General features: G+C 46.4%; 3 protein-coding genes across 3 annotated transcripts in view; 2 read left to right on the forward strand and 1 right to left on the reverse strand.

Moving 5' to 3' along the window:
* The window catches only part of BTD (biotinidase), a 63,721-nt gene that overhangs the window by 12,983 nt on the left and 28,845 nt on the right, over positions 1-21,893 (reverse strand). The window contains exon 2 of the mRNA XM_036849541.1: positions 1,625-1,889. Within this exon, the coding sequence (XP_036705436.1) occupies positions 1,625-1,885 (261 nt within the window). The 5' untranslated portion in view covers positions 1,886-1,889. The remainder of the gene's footprint in view (positions 1-1,624; positions 1,890-21,893) is intronic.
* LOC118894493 (heat shock cognate 71 kDa protein-like) lies at positions 9,413-11,477 on the forward strand. Its single transcript, XM_036850799.1, is given in 3 exon segments — positions 9,413-9,555; positions 10,673-11,021; positions 11,023-11,477. Coding segments are annotated over 3 exon segments (717 nt in total). The 3' UTR covers positions 11,248-11,477.
* On the forward strand, positions 17,993-20,325 carry LOC118893899 (zinc finger FYVE domain-containing protein 1-like). Its single transcript, XM_036849538.1, is given in 3 exon segments — positions 17,993-19,151; positions 19,154-19,508; positions 19,551-20,325. Coding segments are annotated over 3 exon segments (2,289 nt in total).

Genomic DNA, 21,893 nt, shown 5'->3' on the forward strand with positions numbered 1-21,893 from the left:
ATGGCATAAATGCGAGGCTTTGCTCTCGGGTTAAATAAATTAACCTAACAAGTACAGGACAGCGTGTGTGTCTGTGTGAAAAGGGCTCAGGAGCTTTGGCTGACAGCAAGCGCCTGATGAACCCACAGCAAGGTGTGGCTGCCAAAAGCTCTCCTTCTGGGGACGACACCTAGAGTGAGCGTGGTGGCAGGTCTCCTCCGCCCTGCCCTCGGCAAAGCCGCGTGCAGCTCAGGGCACGGACGTAACCCGGAAAGGCTTGGGGAACAGGGCTGGGACCGCATCCCTCAGGGAACTGTGGGTGGGACTGGAGAGACACAGCCTGGGAGACATGCTGGGGCCGTCCTCAGATCTGGGCAAGATGGCGTGTGTGGGATGGGATTCAGTCTGTTCTGTTTGGCCAGGAGGACAGGACGATGGGTGGCAGTTACAGGGAGGCTGATTGTTGCCCATAGAAAGGAAGCCCTTTCCAGACGTTCCCACTGTCCTCAAGTGGGCAGTGAGTCCTGGGCCACTGGAGGCGTCCAGGGGAAGCTGGACGTCGGGTTGGGAATAAAAGAGCAGTGTCACCCATCAGAACAGCTGGACCGGCCTTTAAGCGCCCTTCCAACATTTGTGTGTTACGTATATAGGTACTACAGGCTACATTGTAAAAGGTAGCGATGGCCAGTGGTTGTCCAGGAAGTGCTGACCACCCTGAACGGAGACGGGGGCTGTTCGGACGGGACCTGCAGGCACCACAGCTCTGCCCGCTGAACTCACAGACGCGGGCCGCTCCGCTCGCAGGGAGCCCGCCTGCTGTCCCGCCAGGGCGGAGCGGGGCTTCCTCCAGCAGCCGGCCGGGCCCCCCGCCCCCGCCGGGGCTCAAGGCCAGACTGCCCTCCCAGCAGGCCATGTTCCTACACAGACTTCTGGCTCCCACAACCCCCACCCCCGTCTGCCCCACCCTTCCCGGCAGGAGCGGAAAAGGGGCCGCGCAGGAAGCCTTCACAAAGGCGGCACCGGCGTCCTTTGTCCGCTGGGCTGGGTTGTGTCTGGACTGAGCTCTCAGGCCGTTCGGGGTCTGGCGCGGGGACCAGAAAGGAGCCCCACGTCATCGGGAGGCAGCAAACGCAGCTCTGGGGCCGCTTACTACTTTAGTTATCGCTGAAAGCCTCCGAGAGCATGAGAGGCCGTCGTGCCTGCTGGCTTTCAGATGTTTCTGCACATCTGAATCCACCGGGGAACCTTAAAAAATCCCAGTGCCCCGGCGCGCTCCCCAGCTGACTCTGCAGGGAGGCGTGGGAGCCGGGCACCCACGTTTGTTTACAAGCAACCGAGCGACTCTTCTGGCACCACCGCGTGCCTGGCCCTGGGCTTCCCAGGCTGGAGGGGAAGCATCACCTGGGGAATCCTGCTAAAATGTACACTGTGACTCAGCAAGTCTCGGGCAGGCCCCAAATTCTGCACTCCTCCCAACCTTGGAGGGTCTGCTGATGCTGCAGACCAGCCTCGCAGTAGCGGGACTCCAGCCGACTGACTCATTCAGCTCATCTTTACCGGCCGGGCTCATTTCCCAGAGGGAACGCAGCACCAAGGGCTAATCTGCCCTGCTCTGCGAACAAGCTGACCCGGGAGCACTTCTTGCCTTTTGGGCCGCGATCGTCACTTGCTGTTCATAGATGTCGAGGTTCTGGTTCATGAGCTCCAAGGCCTGCTCGCGGCTGGTGAGGGCCAGCGGGTTCGGGCTCAGGATGGACCGGTGCTCGTACACGGCAGCCACGTACTGGGCAGCCTGGTGACGCTCAGCCGGGCAGCGCTCCTCGGCCTGGACCCCCAGGGCAGCCACGCAACAGCCGCAGAGGAAAAGAGCGAGCTGACGGCTGGCTCCAGACATAATGCAGACCATCGATCTAGAACGCAATGGGGCAAGGAGAAAACAGCTGAATCCAGAATCCTGCCAAGATGGGGACTTGCTTAGCTGTGATTTATTAATCCTGGCAATCAAACTCACCGGCTGTGACGCTGCAGCTCAAAGAGTTTGTTTCAGGTTCCTAACAAGGGGGTATGTGTTTCTCTCCAAACACGTAGCGAGTTACGTTTAAAATGGCTCACTGTTTTAACAGTCTGGTTTCAGAACATTTCCACAACAGACCCAATGTTTGCCACGATCTGCTTCCCCAGCAGGACTCTTCTAGTTGCACACTTCAGATTTAGGCAATCATAACTATTCTAATTATTATAGATAATTCTGTGATATACTCCACACCCCACCGCCTGCCCTCAATACACACAAACATACTATAGGTCAGCCACCTACACCAGCTGTGACTGTTGTGATCCTAATAACACAGCTCGGCTATCTTAGCCATAAAAACCTGATGGGTCACAATTCTCCCTGCCTTTCTTTGGTTAGTAATGAATATAAAGTGTAAGCCTCCCTTTACCCAGCACCACATTCTTTAACTTGGTGCAGAGAAACTGCTGACTTCTACTTAAATGCCAGTTTATGGACAGTCAAAAAGAAGTCTCCCCATCAGAGCATGACTTTTTCCCCCTCCTTGAACTTGAGAATTGCCATTGCACACCATCACCTTCTCAACCTCTGTCTCTGGGACTCCAAAACTCCTGCTCAAAAAAAGCATACTCATTTGGAAATAAAATCCTTTTGCAGTAATAAAATGCAACTTTCTAGAAAATAAACTAGAATTTTCTAGAAAGCAAACTCAGCTTTGTAGCTCCTACCGTAAGAGATTAGAAGTAAACTTACAATGACACTTCTGTGTGCCTTTTTTTCCCAAGAATAGGCATTTTAATTTCTAGAAGTTATGTGTCACTGGGTGTTTTTATACACAGTTCTGCCTTGAAAATCGGCCTGGCCTCCCAGCCACAGTCCCTCCCCAAGCACACAGACTTGCCAGGCAGTGCCAAGGCCAGGCCCCCGTGCTCCGTGGAGATGTTCCCCGGGCCGACCAATTGCCCAGGAATCCAACTAAATGTCAAGACAGCAGAGACAAATCGAGGAACCACATTGCTGCTCTTTAAAGACAAAATGCCACCCTGCCCAAGTCTGACTCAGAACCCCCGTGTTTGCATTTCAAAACCAGACCCTCCGGGCCGCCACAGATTTCTTTTTCTCTCAAAGTTCCGCAAACAAAAGCAAGCATAATTAGGTTCAGCAGCAGACCACGGCCTCGGGGTGCTCAGTCAGAATCCCCGCAAACTCAGGCACTTCTCAGGGTGGGCAACACTCTCCATCCCAACCCCGCCCCGTCTCAAACTGTCACTTCTTTCCTCAGGGAAGAAATGTTCCATCCAAATGCCAGGCCCCGGGGTGCGCGGCCATCGGTCTGGGGCACTGTGGGCAGTGTTGGAAGATCAGAACAAGAGGCCTTTGAGTGAGCGGCCATGAGCTTTTGGGTAGAAACGCAAGTATAACTGGTAAGCTCTCTTATCTGAATTTTGCCTCTGAAGACCAGCAAGGAATAATTTTTTTTTGAGTTTTATTTTATGTTTTTTATACAGCAGGTTCTTATTAGGTATCTATTTTATACATATTAGTGTATATATGTCAATCCCAATCTCCCAATTCATCCCCCCAGCCCCGCTTTCCCCCCTTGGTGTCCATACGTTTGTTCTCTACGTCTGTGTCTCTACTTCTGCCCTGCAAACCAGTTCATCTGTACCATTTTTCTAGGTTCCACACATATGCGTTAATATACGGTATTTGTTTCTCTCTTTCTGACTTCCTTCACTCTGTATGACAGTCTCTAAGTCCCAGCAAGGAATAATTTTTAAAGTCTCAAAATCTGTTTCCCACTCCAGCTCTGGTTTCAGAATGATGATAATAGGGAGTGGTTTGAGGGGAAAACTTTCATCTTCAAAGTCAAATTCGCAATATTTCTAAAGTATAAGGCCATGGCGTCACTAAGAGGGGGTGGAAACAAGGCTGGGTGGTGGGGGGAGCACATGAACCAGGACCCGGTGGGGGCAGGTCAGGAGGTCCTGGAGCTGAGAGTGGCGTTTGCGGGGTCCTCCTTCCTCAGCTAAGAGCTGCATGCCACTGATGCGGGGACAAAGAACATTTGTTTAAATCTCAGGGACTGGGCTTCCCTGTTGGCGCAGTGGTTAAGAATCCACCTGCCAATGCAGGGGACACGGGTTCGAGCCCTGGTCCAGGAAGATCCCACATGCCGCAGAGCAACTAAGCCCGTGCGCCACAGCTACTGAGCCCGCATGCCACAACTACTGAAGCCCGCGTGCCACAACTACTGAAGCCCGTGCGCAGCAACGAAGATCCAACGCAGCCATCAATCAATCAATCAATCAATCAAATCTCAGGCCCTTGCAGTGCAGCAAAACAAGGAAATTGTGGGACCATCAAGGTATCCCCTTTCTTTCTACTTTGAGAAAATAAATTTAGATTATTTACAAAAAGAGCCTGGTAGGAGAGCTGTGAGTGGCAATCATTTCTGCGTGAACAGAGGTAGGTCAGTTATAAGGGGTTATGCAGATTCAGCCAGGTATTCCCCCTTGAAAGAAGCAAGCCTAATGAGGTAGGAGAGAATGAGTCATTAAAATAAAAATAGGCACCAGAGTGCACCCTTGCTGAAGAGTGGTGTTCTGGTTTTCCCTCTCTATGTGGCAGGGGCTTTGAAAAGCCTGGATGGCAGCAGGGGGTGCTGGCAGGCGACAGGAGTGGCCCGGCGCTGGCTCAGGACGGCGCTCACAGGGTGGCTGAGGGGCCGGGGTGTCCCTGGGAGTCACGAGGTTCTTGGCGATCCAGCAACGGATCCACCTGCAGAGCAGGGCAGGGCCTGGACCATAAACAGAATGGTGGCTGGAGATGTGTGCTCAGTCTGAAAAGCTAGCTACGAACCTCCTTCCATCGTAGGCATTTGATGGGAGTCTGAACTCCAGGAAGGGCCCAGCGTGAAGGCGCCACTGAGGTGACAATGTGCCCCCACATCCTGCGTCCTGTGCTCCACTGAGGCGGGGGCGGGAGACGGCGGGGCCGGGAGGGCGCTCACTTCAACATCCACGTGGTACCCGCCTGTGCCAGACGGAGGTGCAGGCGTCAGGGATCCAGCGGTGAAGGCGCCTAGCCCTTCCGAGTGGACCCTCCCCATGTATGGGGACACTGCCACAATCAACACAGATCGTCCCCCCACTCATGATGGTTCGACTTTACGATGGTGCGAAAGCCATATGCGTTCAGTGGAAACCGTGCTCAGAATTCAGAATGTGGACTTTCCCTGGGGGACCGGCGTGCAGTACGACCCTCTCTCTGATCCTGGGCAGGGCAGCCGCAGCCCCCAGTCACGGGGGTGAACAACCGACACACTGACAACCATCCGGACCCGCACTCCATCCTGTTTTTCCCTTTCAGTGCAGTATTCCATAAACTCCATGAAATAGTCAACCCTTTATTATAAACTAGGCCTTGCGTTAGAGGGTTCTGCCCATGTGCAGGCTAATGTGAGTGTTCTGAGCACGTGTGAGGTGGGCGGGGCTGAGCTGGGATGTCCGGGAGGCTGCGTGTATCTAATGCATTTTTGACCTATGATATTTTCAACTTACGATGGGTTTATTGGGACATTAACCCTGTTGTCATTGCCAACTGACTGCACCTAAAGTGTCATTTGGCAATAAGTACGAAGGAGCCATAAAGACGGGGAGGGGGCAGGGAGGGCCTGGCGTGGGTGGGGGTAGGTTTTAGACCAGGAAGGGCTCCAGGAGAAGCCGGCGTCCGAAGAAGGTGCGAGAGGAGGCCCGTGGGTGCCGGGGGAAGAGGGTTCCAGGCAGAGGGGTCCTCGCTCAAAAGGCCCGAGTGGGAGCTTTCGGGTGGTTCAAGAAACATCCAGGAGAGCGGTGGGCTGGGACCAGGGACCAGGGACCACGGAAGGGGGCAGAAAATGAAGTCAGAGGGAGATAACCGGCAGCTCCCACAGCCGCCCCACCCTCTTCCAGCCTCATCTCCGTGGAGATCAGGTTAAAGCCTGGGTCAATCAAGACGCTCCTCTGCTCAGAATCTCCCAGTGACTCCCCGCTGCCTGCAGAGTGAGAGCCGAGCCAGGAAATTATTGCTGGGGTGGGGGCAGCACTGCTGGAGTGACATCTTCATGCAAAAGCATCCTGATCTTTTCACCGCCCTACAGAAGCCTCTGCTTCTCAGTTCGTAAGGAAACATGTTCCCCTGACACTAATGCTGGTCAGGAGGGTTCTTATGATCTATGAGGAAAAGAAATCAAAGTCTTAAATTACATGGAAATCTATTTTGTGGAAATTTGGTAACATGTCAATCACTGGATATTTTTACAGACAAGGAGCTTTTGTTTTCCATCTTGCTAAATGAGTCACCTTGAAAATTAGCTGTGTTTCCTTCCTAGCCATGCTATTACAATCGTGTCTTTTGCAATAAAATGAAAGGATTATTATGAAGGTATTCTTAATAAGATAATTTCAGAGGCAGGTATATACACTTAAAATTTTATATATAGACATACTGATCGTTTTAATAAAAGATCTTGTCACTCTTTACTTGTCAAGGAGAATGACAGCCCCATGATTGGGGAGTTCGCAGAGGAAATGTCATATCCTGTGGAACAAAGCTGAGGGACCAGCTAAGTCATTAGGAGCGAGCACAGTATACGTTTCTATGTGTATCTGACAGGACGCCATGAAAAATACTGTTAAGTTCCAAATAGTTCTAAACCCATTCTCATGAGTTTTGTGATTTCCTTGTCTAAATCCTTTTACATAAGCAGGAGAAATGCCCATCTCCATCTAACTTACATAATCTGAATTTAAAGAAACCCCAAAGAGACCTTTATTTCCCAGAAAGCCTCTTGTTCTCTGCCTCTGCGCTTAGTGAGCTGGTCCATGACTGGCCCTGGAACAATGTAAAGCCCCACAGTGTTGTAGCTTGAACAGCTTCGTGCAAACCATCCACCACCAAGACTCTGATGCCTCAGGGGGGTGTGTCAGGTGGCAACTGAGGGTGATGCTGAGGTTCAAGGCTGAACTTGCATGGAACAGTGAGTAAATTACCAGGAACTCCCGGCTGAACTGGTGAATTGTCATTCCTCTTTTAAAAACATTCCACCTGTTATCTCCAAAAAGCGAGTGACATACAAAAGTGTAACCGTGGACCAGGCCTTGGACTGGGGCCCCTTTCTGGTGACAGGAGTAATTTCTCTTAGAACACCGAATGAGCAATCGTGACACTTGAACCTAAATATGTCACCTTTCTTTTCCTCAAATGGGAAATTACCTTCATAATTTAAGACAAAACTTCCCCCTGAAATGCACAGGTATTTAATGGAAGAAGGCTCTTTTCTTCACTTTGTTGTGCAGACAGAAAAAAGCACCCACGAGACTGCTCCAAAGAAGAGCCCCCTCCAGGTCCGCTACTGCCACCCTGTGGGCAAACGGAATACCACTTACCCACGTGGGGATTTGCACTGAAGTGCCGCAAGAGTGGGTCATTCTTAAGAAGTAAATGGATGTTTTTTTCCTCCTTTCCTTCTCCTTTTCATTCCTAACACTTCATCTATCTCCTTTTTTCCCCACCTAACTCTTTTACAGTGAAAAAACTAGACATTTGATTTTCCAAGATTTGGGTCTCATGAAAGCTATTTTTTTATTTGCCATGTTCCTAGGGCTTATTTCATCTTCTATATTCACAGGTTCTAAATTTGCTGTGATTTCTTACAGCAGTGCACCCCATAGATGTGAGTGGGTGTGCAATGCAATGTAGCCCATCCATAGATGGACAGCACTCTTCACAGGGAAATCTATTTGAGGTAAAGAATCCACAGGGACAAATTTTTATATGGCTGCCAGGTTGCATTTTATGTTACATGTTAATGTTTTCAAACCACTTTAACATCCACTACTTGATTTTATCTTCCTGTCACATAAAGCAATGAAAGCAGATGGTAAAATTCCATTTTCCTGAAGAGGGACTCCTCCAGGACTAGTTAGTGGTGAGAACAGACTGGAAAGCAACTCTCCTGTCTCCTGGTCCAACCCTCCCAGTACATGTTCAAGACGGGGGTAATTTATCAGTCAGACCTTCAAAGACCACTGTGGTGTCTTCATTGCAGCTGCAGCACAATTCAACAGAAATTCAAAGTACCCTCACAAGGGAGAGACTGGGTGGTCAGACCAGAGCAGGGGTTCTCAAATGGGGACGCTGACGCTGAGGCACCTGAAGGGCTTGAACATGCAGTTCCCTGGACCCCATGCCCAGAAGTTTTCACTCAGCGGGTCTGGGGTAGGGCCCTAGAATATGCATTTTCTAATGAATTCCCAGGTGATGGTGGTGCTGATACTCCTGGCCTGGGGTCACCTGCAGAGCCACTGGGCTGGAGGGTAAAGGCAGGTACATTCTGACACTATCTTCCCCTCACGTCAAAGAAAGACATGAGTCAGGACCATCACCTTTATTTCCCAGGTGCTTCTCCAACAAAAGGCCTGAGAGAATGTGGGCGGATTTCAAAGTGTTCCCACCATATTAATGGAAATGACCAGCAAAGTATTTAAACACTCAAACTGGGGGGGGGCGGGAAGTCCCCCAAACAATCTGGTCCAGGTCGGTTAAAGGATTCAGTGCTTGTCTCTGCCTTGACAGGAACATCACTGTAGAACCAGGTTGTTACTGGTTTTCATTTGTTTAAATAAGGTTCCTGATTTTAAAAGACTAGAACAGGGGTAAGAGATAGATATTCCATTAGGTAATTACATAAGATGAATAAAGAAATATGTAGGAATTAAATGAATAAGTAAATAATGTATAATATATTTATAAATTTAAATAAATTGTAATTAAAAAATTTTAACATAATTATTTATATATATAATTATACATTTATAGGTAAATAGGTAATCTGAAAAATCTTCCAATTATATTCTGCAGAAGTGTATCAGAGTTCTTCTCAAAAGCTTATCTGAAATCTTTGGGAGCCAAAAATGAATTGCTGAGGAAGTAAGTCTTAAACTGTGGTTCGTAGACCTTGGCCAAGGGAGCAAGGAAAGCACTCAGAGAAGGCTTCCGCACTGTCCGTCAGTCTTGGGAGAGAAGAACGGTGGGAGCATTTGTAGCTACCCTGCTCTTCTCAGTCCTCTAGAACTATCATCAGGGTCTCTGAAATAAGACTCCATGGGTGTCAGCAAAGAATTGTCTTTCAAAGCCCTTGGGAAATTTCTCCCCCATTTCTTTGTTGGACTACCTTCAATTAGAGTCATCAGAAGAAGCACCTTCTAGGGAATGAGGACCTGAAGACGGGACATGGAGATACACAACCAGTGCATGGAAAATATGATGCCCTAGAACCATAGGTCAAATTTTTCAGGGAGGATGTGCTCAGAAGTGGGGGCAATGCAAAGGTTCTTTGTGAATTAAGTGTGTGGTGGATACAACATCTCTAAGGGCATGGTGGGCCAAACATCACGACACCACGTCCCATCACCCCTGTGCTCTTGTCTGCCAGTGCTCGGGACTGAAACACCCAGATCACAGGACCAGCAAGACGGTGAGGATGCCCTGCATGCAGACCGTGGAGGACAAAGGAATGGGTATTAGAGCCAGGAAACCACGGTCCCCAAGTCAAAAGAACAATCCCTGATAGGATAGTCTGGAAACACTGAGAATGAATGATAGTAGGAAGGGTAAAAGAAACAACAAAAAAAATCTAAGGTAAAACACAGCACTAGAGAAAACATGCCAAAGGCCACATTCTCCTATGGAGGGTCCAGGAGGTATCTACTGGGGAGAGGCACAGTCAAGCTCACCAAGAGAGAAACAGCAAAAGCGGGCAAATGGGTCCAGATGCTGTCGGCTCTGAGTACCTGTGGAGGATGCCCTCCACACGAGCATGGTGGCAAGCTGCAGGTGACCCACAGCGCAGTTAGAGAGCAGCACATGATCAAGAATGAGAGTGACCTTAGCCCTACTCACAAACGTGGACAGCTCCAAGCAGGGCTTGGTAAACGGCAGAGAAATGGTCAGTATCTCTGCTTTCGCCTCTCTTCCTAGAGGCACTGAGCAGTTTTGTTTTCTTCTGCTTTGGACAGACTGGTAATTATTTGTGTGCCTTACTGGTAATTCTCTGTATGCCACCACACTCAGAACGACAAGAGGAAAAGTTTGATTGAATAAGTGATATTGGGATGACTGAACAACAGTTTGGAAACAAGTTTAAACACCTTACACCATATACAAAAACAAACTCAAAATCAGGAGTTAAATGTTGAATGTTAGGAAAACTAGAATAAATTATAATTGGCTATCAGAGGTTTGATGAAACAACTTTCTAAAATTTGAAGCAGTTAAAATAATAGAAGAAACAGATTGATAAATTAAAATTTACATGCAAAATATAAACATCAAGACAACACTTATAAACAGGCAATAAACAAGAACAGATTTAAAGAAGAAAACAAATCATAAACAAACACTTTGAAAAACTTTGAACTTATATACAAAATAAACATTAACTTGTACTATTTTAAAGTATTAAATTTGGAAAAAAATAAACTAGTAAAGTGATAATAATAGTACTTTCTTATTGGGAAAAAAGTTTAATAATTCATATTATAAATCACAAACAGTATTCTTCTGGGACTTTATCTTAGGAAGTCATTTAAATAAGAAAAAAGTCAGTTGAAATGACAGCATACTACGGAAGTAAAGAATATGGGCTTTTCCTCCTGCCCCCCGTGGTGTTCCTCAGATTGAAGTCACTTTTGATATTGATGCCAACAGCATCCTCAATGTCTCTGCTGTGGATAAGAGCACAGGAAAAGAGAACAGGATTACCATCGCTAATGACAAGGGCCGTTTGAGCAAGGAGGACATTGAACGCATGGTTCAGGAAGCAGAGAAGTATAAAGCTGAAGGTGAGAAGCAGCGGGATAAGGTGTCTTCGAAGAATTCTCTTGAATCCTATGCTTTCAACATGAAAGCTACTGTTGAGGATGAGAAACTTCAAGGCAAGATTAATGATGAGGACAAACAGAAGATTCTTGATAAGTGTAATGAAAATAATCAACTGGCTTGATAAGAACCAGACTGCAGAGAAGGAAGAATTTGAACACCAGCAGAAGGAGCTGGAAAAAGTCTGCAACCCCATCATTACCAAGCTGTACCAGAGCGCAGGAGGCATGCCAGGAGGAATGCCAGGAGGGATGCCCGGGGGCTTCCCTGGTGGTGGAGCTCCACCGTCTGGTGGTGCCTCCTCTGGGCCCACCATTGAAGAGGTTGATTAAGCCAGCCTAGCACAGGTGTAGCATTGTTCCACACAACACTGAAGGACCCAAATTTGTAGCAAATTCCATGGCAGTTTTAAAGTTGAGCTGCTGTAGTAAACTGGGCATTCTTGATACTTGAACGTGGAATGTGTGCACAGGGAAAGGAAATAACATTGCACTTTACAAGCACTGTATTGTAAGTGGAAAATGCAATGTCTTAAATAAAACTGTATTTAAAATTGGCACCAAAAAAAAAAAAAAAAAAAGAATATGGGCTTTTGAGTTTTAAAATGTCTGATTTGAAATCCTGGATCTGGGAATTCCCTGGTGCTCCAGTGGTTAGGACTCCACACTTCCACTGCAGGGGGCACGGGTTTGATCCCTGGTTGGGGAAGTAAGATTCCTCATGTTGTGTGGTGCGGCCAAAAAAAAAAACAAAAAGTAAATCCTGGCTCTGATACTTACTCATTATATAAGCTTGGATAAGTTATTTAACACAACGAAGCTTCAACTTCTTCATCTACAAGCTGGAAATGAAAATACCTGATGTAAAGCACTTAGTGTTTAATAAGTGGATGCTAGCTAAAATTGAAGAATAAGTCCCAATAGATGAAAGCTGGAAACAAACAATATCTAACATCCAATATGAAGAAAGCTATGAAAATATATACAAACCAGGTGGAATATTAAGCAAAAATTTTAAAGATAGCTATGCTCAACAAATATAGTGAAAACTTTTCTCTGTTTACAGTGGTAATAGCTAAGTAAAACACGCATGCATGTGAACAAAGACTGGAAAAGAATGCAAGTAACTGAAAACATGACAGGTCATCTTATGGAGATTTAACATGTTTTCTTAATGTCACACTGTTTTTCTACTAAATGAAAAACATAAGGAAAAAAATAAAGAGTTGAGACTTCTGGTTTCCAGTCTGGCATATAAGGAGCTTGGAAGCAGCCATTCTACGTTAACAAGTAAAAATGTAAACAAACTGAAAACCAACAGCTCTTCTTAGATACATCTGAGAACTGAGATCACAGGGCAAACTGCTGCCTCCAAAATTTAGAGAGACAGACAGGTGAATACAAAAAATCACAACTTAACTGAGTAGAAACCCGTGAGCAGAAACCTCAGTGGAGCCAGTATCAGTGCAGGAAAAGCTAAACTGTAACTGACCAGTTGCTGGAGGCTCAGGGTGGACATGTCCAAGAGTGAAGAACTTCGGGGGAGCCTGGCTTTGGCAGGGTGTGCCCACAGTTCTGAGTTCTTCCTCTAGGAGCTGTACCCGGTCCTCGCAGTACGGCTGGAGAAAATCCCTGTGGCTAGAGAGAGCGGAAAAGCAGCCAGAGTGCACTGTTGCTCAGGAGGCCTGCCCTCAAAAGAAACTGTTTTAGCACAGCGAACCTACTGGGGTTTTATAGAACCCAAACGACCTAGGGGGAGGGAGACACCCGACTCCAGCCCCCTCTAGCCATCCTGTCCCACCAGAGAGGTGGGCTAGACTGGGCAGCGTGAACTTGTCAAGTTCACTAAAAGATAGACCACAGGACAAAAGAGCACTTCTCACTTTCCACACCTGGCCAGCACTACTAAATGCCTATTTATTACAGTTCCTCTACCCAGTACCTCATGTCTCATATCCAGCTTTCAACAAAGAATTACTAGGCATACTAGAAGGCAAAAAACAAAAAAACCAATTTGAAGAGACACATCAAGCAACAGAACCAGAGTCAGATGTGGCAGACATGTTGGAATGATCAGACCAGCAATTAAAAATAACTATGATTTGGACTTCCCTGGTGGCACAGTGGTTAAGAGTCCACCTGCCAATGGAGGGGACGTGGGTTTGAGCCCTGGTCTGGGAAGATCCCACATGCCACAGAGCAACTAAGCCCGTGAGCCACAACTACTGAGCCTGTGCTCTACAGCCCACAAGCCGTAACTACTGACCCCGTGTGCCACAACTACTGAAGCCCATGCACCTAGAGCCCATGATCCACAACAAGAGAAGCCACTGCAATGAGAAGCCCACACACCGCAACGAAGAGCAGCCCCCACTTGCCGCAACTAGAGAAAGCCTGCACACAGCAATGAAGACCCAACGCAGCCAAAAATAAATAAAATAATTAAGAAAATATATATATATATTATAAAGTTACCATTTAAAAAAAATAGTGAAGATTGGTTCAAGATGGCAGAGTAGAAGGACGTGTGCTCACTCCCTCTTACAAGAGCACCGGAATCACAACTAACTGCTGAACAATCATTGACAGGAAAACACTGGAACTTACCAAAAAAGATACCCCACATCCAAAGACAAAGGAGAAGCCACAAAGAGACGGTAGGAGGGGTGCAATCACAATAAAATTAAATCCCATAACCGCTGGGTGGGTGACTCACAGACTGGAGAACACCTATACCACAGAAGTCCACCCACTGGAGTGAAGGTTCTGAGCCCCATGTCAGGCTTCCCAACCGGGGGGTCTGGCAATGGGAGGAGGAATTCCTAGAGAATCAGACTATGAAGGCTAGTGGGATTTGATTGCAGGACTTCGACAGGACTGGGGGAAACAGAGACTCCACTCTTGGAGGGCACACACAAAGTAGTGTGCACATCGGGACCCAGGGGAAGGAGCAGTGACCTCACAGGAGACTGAAGCAGACCTACCTGCTAGTGTTGGAGGGTCTCCTGCAGAGGCAGGGGGTGGCTGTGGCTCACCGTGAGGACAAGGACACTGGCAGCAGGAGTTCTGGGAAGTACTCCTTGGTGTGAGTCCGCCCGGAGTCCACCATTAGCCCCACCAAAGAGCCGGGTAGGCTCCAGTGTTGGGTCGCCTCAGGCCAAACAACCAAAGGGAGGGAACCTAGCCTCACCCACCAGCAGACAAGTGGATTAAAGTTTTACTGAGCTCTGCCCACCAGAAAAACACCCAGCTCTACCCACCACCAGTCCCTCCCATCAGGAAACTTGCACAAGACTCTTAGATAGCCTCACCCACCAAAGGGCAGACAGCAGAAGCAAGAAGAACTACAATCCTGCAACCTGTGGAACTAAAACCACATTCACAGAAAGATAGACAAGATGAAAAGGCAGAGGGCTCAGTACCAGATGAAGGAAAAAGATAAAACCCCAGAAAAACAACTAAATGAAGTGGAGATAGGAAATCTTCCAGAAAAAGAAATCAGAATAATGATAGTGAAGATGATCCAGGACCTCGGAAAAAGAATGGAGGCAAAGATCGAGAAGATGCAAGAAATGTTTAACAAAGACCTAGAAGAATTAAAGAAAAAACACCTAGAAGAATTAAAGAACAAACAAACAGAGATGAACAATACAATAACTGAAATGAAAAATACACTAGAAGGAATCAATAGCAGAATAACTGAGGCAGAAGAACGGATAAGTGACCTGGAAGACACAATGGTAGAATTCACTGCCATGGAACAGAATAAAGAAAAAAGAGTGAACAGAAATGAAGACAGCCTAACAGACTTCTGGGACAACATTAAACACAACAACATTTGCATTATAGGGGTCCCAGAAGGAGAAGAGAGAGAGAAAGGACCCAAAAATATTTGAAGAGCTTATAGTCAAAAACTTCCCTAACATGGGAAAGGAAGTAGCCACCCAAGTCCAGGAAGCACAGAGAGTCCCATACAGGATAAACCCAAGGAGAAATACGCAGAGACACATAGTAATCAAATTGACAAAAGTTAAGACAAAGAAAAATTATTGAAAGCAACAAGGGAAAAATGACAAATAACATACAAGGGAACTCCCATAAGGTTAACAGCTGATTTCTCAGCAGAAACTCTACAAGCCAGAAGGGAGTGGCATGATATATTTAAAGTGATGAAAGGGAAGAACCTACAACCAAGATTACTCTACCCAGCAAGGCTCTCATTCAGATTCGATGGAGAAATCAAAAGCTTTACAGACAAGCAAAAGCTAAGAGAATTCAGCATCACCAAACCAGCTCTACAACAAACGCTAAAGGAACTTCTCTAAGTGGGAAACACAAGAGAAGAAAAGGACCTACAAAAACAAACCCATAACAATTAAGAAAATGGTAATAGGAACATACATATCAATAATTACCTTAAAAGTGAACAGATTAAATGCTCCAACCAAAAGACACAGGCTCGCTGAATGGATACAAAAACAAGACCCGTATATGTGCTGTCTACAAGAAACCCACTTCAGACCTAGGGACACATACAGACTGAAAGTGAAGGGATGGAAAAAGATATTCCATGCAAATGGAAATCAAAAGAAAGCTGGAGTAGCAATACTCATATCAGATAAAATAGACTTTAAAATAAAGAATGTTACAAGAGACAAGGAAGGACACTACATAATGATCAAGGAATCAATCCAAGAAGAAGATATAACAATTATAAATATATATGCACCCAACATAGGAGCACCTCAATATCTAAGGCAACTGCTAACAGCTATAAAAGAGGAAATCGACAGTAACACAATAATAGTGGGGGACTTTAACACCTCACTGACACTAGTGGACAGATTATCCAAACAGAAAATTAATAAGGAAACACAAGCTTTAAATGACACAATATACCAGATAGATTTAATTGGTATTTATAGGACATTCCATCCAAAAACAGAAGATTACACTTTCTTCTCAAGTGCGCACGGAACATTCTCCAGGATAGATCACATCTTGGGTCACAAATTAAGCCTCAGTAAGTTTAAGAAAACTGAAATCATATCAAGCATCTTTTCTGACCACAACACTATGAGATTAGAAATCAATTATAGGGGAAAAAACCTAAAAAACACAAACACATGGAGGTTAAACAATATGTTACTAAATAACCAAGAGATCACTGAAGAAATCAAAGAGGAAATCAAAAAATACCTAGAGACGAATTACGACGAAAACACGATGATCCAAAACCTATGGGATGCAGCAAAAGCAGTTCTAAGAGGGAAGTTTATAGCTATACAAGCCTACCTCATGAAACAAGAAAAATGTCAAATAAACAATCTAAACTTACACCTAAAGGAACTAGAGAAAGAAGAACAAACAAAACCCAAAGTTAGTAGAAGGAAAGAAATCATAAAGATCAGAGCAGAAATAAATGAAATAGAAACAAAGAAAACAATAGCAAAGATCAATAAAACTAAAAGCTGGTTCTTTGAGAAGATAAACAAAATTGATAAACCATTAGCCAGACTCATCAAGAAAAAGAGGGAGAGGACTCAAATCAATAAAATTAGAATTGAAAAAGGAGAAGTTACAACAGACACTGCAGAAATACAAAGCATCCTAAGACACTACTACAAGCAACTCTATGCCAATAAAATGTACAACCTGGAAGAAATGAACAGATTCTTAGAAAGGTATAACCTTCCAAGACTGAACCAGGAAGAAATAGAAAATATGAACAGACCAATCACAAGTAATGAAATTGAAACTGTGATTAAAAATCTTCCAAGAAACAAAAGTCCAGGACCAGATGGCTTCACAGGTGAATTCTACCAAACATTCAGAGAAGAGCTAACACCCATCCTTCTCAAACTCTTCCAAAAAATTGCAGAGGAAGGAACACTCCCAAACTCATTCTATGAGACCACCATCACCCTGATACCAAAACCAGACAAAGATACTACAAAAACAGAAAAATACAGACCAATATCACTGATGAATATAGATGCAAAAATCCTCAACAAAATACTAGCAAACAGAATCCAACAACACATTAAAAGGATCATACACCATAATCAAGTGGGATTTATCCCAGGGATGCAAAATATTTATATTGCGTATCAATATACACAAATCAATCAATGTGATACACCATATTAACAAATTGGGAGCAGGGAGAAGTTCACTCGGATCAGCTGATCCTGACAACAGGAGAGGAGGAAGCCCAGGAGGCAGTGAAGGAGGAGGGGGGTGGAGATGGAGATGAGGATGGATCCACCGGTGCCCTGAGGAACAGCCCACACCTCCACCAGCGCCCCGGGGTCCCCTGACGCTGCCTCGCCACAGCAGAGCTGCTTCTTGGTGGGGTTCCCGGGACGCCGCCGTCGGGGAGGGAAGGGCATGGCCCTGCGCCGGACGAGCGACAGCCCTGGAGCTCCCTCTGCCCCCGGGAGGAAGGGGGGGGTGGGGGCGGGGGTGGGGTGGTATAAACAATGGATTCGGCTCTGGCCTCTGCCAGCGTGGGGGGGGATTTGGGGGGACCTTTTTGTTCTTAGAACTTGCTCCTGCCTCTCGGGTTGTGGTGGTGTTGTCCGGAAAGAAGGAAGGGTGAGGAATCCCCAGCTGGAGAGAGGCGTCAAGGTATCCTCTGAAATACTGACTTGAGCTGGATAACATTGAAAAGCTCCTGACCACTCTCTTTCATTACCAAAACCTTGTGTCTAAGGCCCCATGCATGCACCCACCTCAGTGAACCCATCAGATCTCTCTCAGATAGCCATAAAAGACCCTCTCAAGTTAATTTTAACCACATATTTGCCTGCACTTTATGGAGGATGAAACTATCAAACCAAGTCAACGTTGCTGCTGATTCAGGAGTCTTGGCAGCAGAAAATTAAACAACCGAACGTTTGTAAATGTGTGAAGAATTCTAATAGTACATCGAATGTTTTTTTAAAAACATTTTTTTAAGGGCGTTCAGAACCCTGTGGAGGCTGTGCTCAGTCTTCAGACTCAACGCCTTTGTCTTCACTTCTGGGGAAAGCCCAGGTACCGTTACATGGTAGATGCTTTCCTTCCCAGTCTGAATATGAGTGCGCAGACCTCCCCAGCAGAGAAGGGCCTGAACCCTGGGCTGTTGTGCCAGGAGAGTTACACCTGCAGCGGGACTGACGAAGCCGTCTTCGAGCGTGACGAGTGCTGCAGCCTGCAGTGTCTCCGCTGCGAGGAGGAGCTCCAGAGGCAGAAGCGCCTGAGAAACCATGAGCGGAGCAGACTCAAAGCTGGCCACGTCCCTTGCTGTGACCCCTGCAAGGGCCCCAGTGGGCATTCTCCAGGTATGAAGCAGAGGGCAGACGTGAGGTGCCAGACCTGTAAAATCAACTTGTGCCTGGAGTGCCAGAAGAGGATTCATTCTGGGGGTAACAAAAGGAGGCACCCTGTTACTGTGTACCATGTGGCTAAGGTCCAGGAGTTGCTGGAGGAAGAAGGGATGGATGAGGACACCAAGAGGAAGAAGAGGACTGAGAAGGTTGTGAGTTTCCTCCTAGTAGATGGGAATGAAGAAATTCAGGCAACGAATGAAGAGGACTTTATTAGGAAATTGGACTGCAAACCCAATCAGCATCTGAGAGTGGTTTCCATTTTTGGAAATACTGGGGATGAGAAGTCTCATACCCTCAACCACACTTTCTTTTGTGGCCGGGAAGTCTTCAAAACCTCCCCTGCCCAGGAGTCCTGCACTGTGAGAGTGTGGGCAGCATATGACCCAGTCCACAAAGTAGCAGTGATAGACACAGAAGGGCTCTTGGGGGCTACAGTGAATCTAAGCCAGAGAACACGGCTGCTGCTTAAGGTCCTGGCCATCTCAGACCTCGTCATCTATCGAACTCATGCAGACCAACTGCACAATGACCTCTTCAAGTTCCTTGGGGACGCCTCAGAAGCTTATGTGAAGCACTTCACCAGGGAGCTCAAGGCTACCACTGCCCGCTGTGGCCTGGATGTCCCCCTGTCCACCCTGGGCCCTGCTGTTATCATTTTCCACGAGACTGTGCACACTCAGCTGCTAGGCTCTGATCACCCCTCCGAGGTGCCCGAGAAGCTCATCCAGGACCGGTTCCGGAAGCTGGGACGCTTCCCTGAAGCCTTCAGTTCTATTCATTACAAGGGAACGAGGACATACAATCCTCCCACACACTCTTCTGGTCTTCGGCGTGCTTTGGAGCAACAACTAGAGAATAATACCACCATTCTCCCCGGCACCCGGGGATCATCTTCAAAGCTCTGAAGGCCCTCAGCGACCACTTCAGCGGTGAGATTCCCGATGACCAGATGGCACACAGCTCCTTTTTTCCATATGAGCACTTCACCTGCTCCGTCCTGTGCCTCAGCTGCGGGGCTGGATGTAAGAACAGCATGAATCACGGGAAACAAGGAGTACCTCATGAAGCCAACAGCTGCTGCAGATACTCTCACCAGTATGACAACCGGGTTTTTACCTGCAAGGCCTGCTACGAGAGAGGCAATGAAGTCAGCGTGGTGCCCAAGATGGCTGCTTCAACCGACTCCCCCTGGATGGGTCTCGCAAAATATGCCTGGTCTGGGTACGTAATCGAATGTCCCAACTGCGGCGTGGTCTATCGTAGCCGGCAGTACTGGTTTGGGAACCAATATCCTGTGGAAACAGTGGTGCGGACAGAGACTGTGCACGTGTGGCCTGGAACTGATGGATTTCTGAAGGACAACAACAACGCTGCCCAGCGCCTCTTGGATGGGATGAACTTCATGGCTCAGGCGGTGTCTGAGCTTAGCCTTGGGCCCACCAAGGCTGTGATGTCCTGGCTGACAGACCAGATCACCCCTGCCTACTGGAGGCCCAACTCCCAGATCCTGAGCTGCAACAAGTGTGCTACATCCTTTAAAGATAATGACACCAAGCATCACTGCCAGGCCTGTGGGGAGGGTTTCTGTGACAGCTGTTCATCCACGACCCAGCCAGTGCCGGAGCGGGGCTGGGGCCCTGCGCCCATGCGGGTACGTGACAACTGCTATGAAGCCAGGAATTCCCAGTTAGATGTTACTGAGGCACAGGCAGACGATGAGGGCGGGACGCTGATTGCTCGGAAGGTGGCCAAGTCCATGCAGAACACTCTGGGAGCCGTGGTGACAGCCAATGACATACCACTAGGTCTGGTGAAGGATGCGGCCAGGCCGGCGTACTGGGTACCAGACCATGAGATCCTGCACTGCCACAATTGCCAGAAGGAGTTCAGCGTCAAGCTTTCCAAGTACCACTGCTGGGCCTGCAGACAGGGCTTCTGTGATGAGTGTTCCCATGACTGCCGGGCTGTCCCCTCTCGAGGCTGGGACCATCCTGTCCGAGTCTGCTTTAACTGCAATACAAAGCCTGGTGACCTTTAACGCCCCCCCCCCCCGCCACCAAAACTGAAGAATAAAAACCATATGATCATCTCAATAGATGCAGAAAAAGCTTTTGACAAAATTCGACACCCATTTATGATAAAAACTCTCCAGAAAGTAGGCATAGAGGGAACCTACCTCAACATAATAAAGGCCATATACAACAAACCCACAGCAAATATCATTCTCAATGGTGAAAAACTGAAAGCATTTCCTCTAAGATCAGGAACAAGACAAGGATGTCCACTCTCGCCACTATTATTCAACATAGTTTTGGAAGTCCTAGCCACGACAATCAGAGAAGACAAAGAAATAAAAGGAATACAAATTGGAAAAGAAGAAGTAAAACTGTCACTGTTTGCAGATGACATGATACTGTACATAGAGAATCCTAAAGATGCCACCAGAAAACTACTAGAGCTAATCAATGAATTTGGTAAAGTTGCAGGATACAAAATTAATGCACAGAAATCTCTTTCATTCCTACACACTAACAATGAAAGATCAGAAAGAGAAATTAAGGAAACAATTCCATTCATCATCGCAACAAAAAAAACAAAATACCTAGGAATAAATCTGCCTAAGAAGGTAAAAGACCTGCACTCAGAAAGTTATAAGACACTGATGAAAGAAATCAAAGATGACATGAACAGATGGAGAGATATACCATGTTCTTGGATTGGAAGAATCAATATTGTGAAAATGACTATACTACCCAAAGCAATCTACAGAATCAATGCAATCCCTATCAAATTACCAATGGCATTTTTTACAGAACTGGAACAAAAACTCTTAAAATTTGTATGGAGACACAAAAGACCCTGAATAGCCAAAGCAGTCTTGAGGGGAAAAAAATGGAGCTGGAGGAATCAGACTCCCTGACGTCAGACTATACCACAAAGCTACAGTAATCAAGACAATATGGTACTGGCACAAAAACAGAAATAGAGATCAATGGAACAGGATAGAAAGCCCAGAGATAAACCCACGCACATATAGTCAACTAATCTATGACAAAAGAGGCAAGGATATACAATGGAGAAAAGACAGTCTCTTCAATAAGTGGTGCTGGGAAAACTGGACAGCTACATGTAAAAGAACGAAATTAGAACACTCCCTAACACCATACACAAAAATAAACTCAAAATGGATTAGAGACCTAAATGTAAGACCAGACATTATAAAACTCTTAGAGGAAAACATAGGAAGAACACTCTTTGACATAAATCACAGCAAGATCTTTTTTGATCCACCTCCTAGAGTAATAGAAATAAAAACAAAAATAAATGGGACCTGATGAAACTTAAAAGCTTTTGCAAAGCAAAGGAAACTACAAACAAGATGAAAAGACAACCCTCAGAGTGGGAGAAACTATATGCAAATGAATCAGCGGACAAAGGATTAATCTCCAAAATATATAAACAGCTCATGCAGCTCAATTTTTAAAAAAACAAACAACCCAATCAAAAAATGGGCAGAAGACCTAAATAGACATTTCTCCAAAGAAGACATACAGATGGCCAAGAAGCACATGAAAAGCTGCTCAACATCACTAATTATTAGAGAAA

The sequence above is a fragment of the Balaenoptera musculus genome, chromosome 4 (assembly GCF_009873245.2).
Source record: "Balaenoptera musculus isolate JJ_BM4_2016_0621 chromosome 4, mBalMus1.pri.v3, whole genome shotgun sequence".
Lineage (NCBI taxonomy): Eukaryota > Metazoa > Chordata > Mammalia > Artiodactyla > Balaenopteridae > Balaenoptera > Balaenoptera musculus.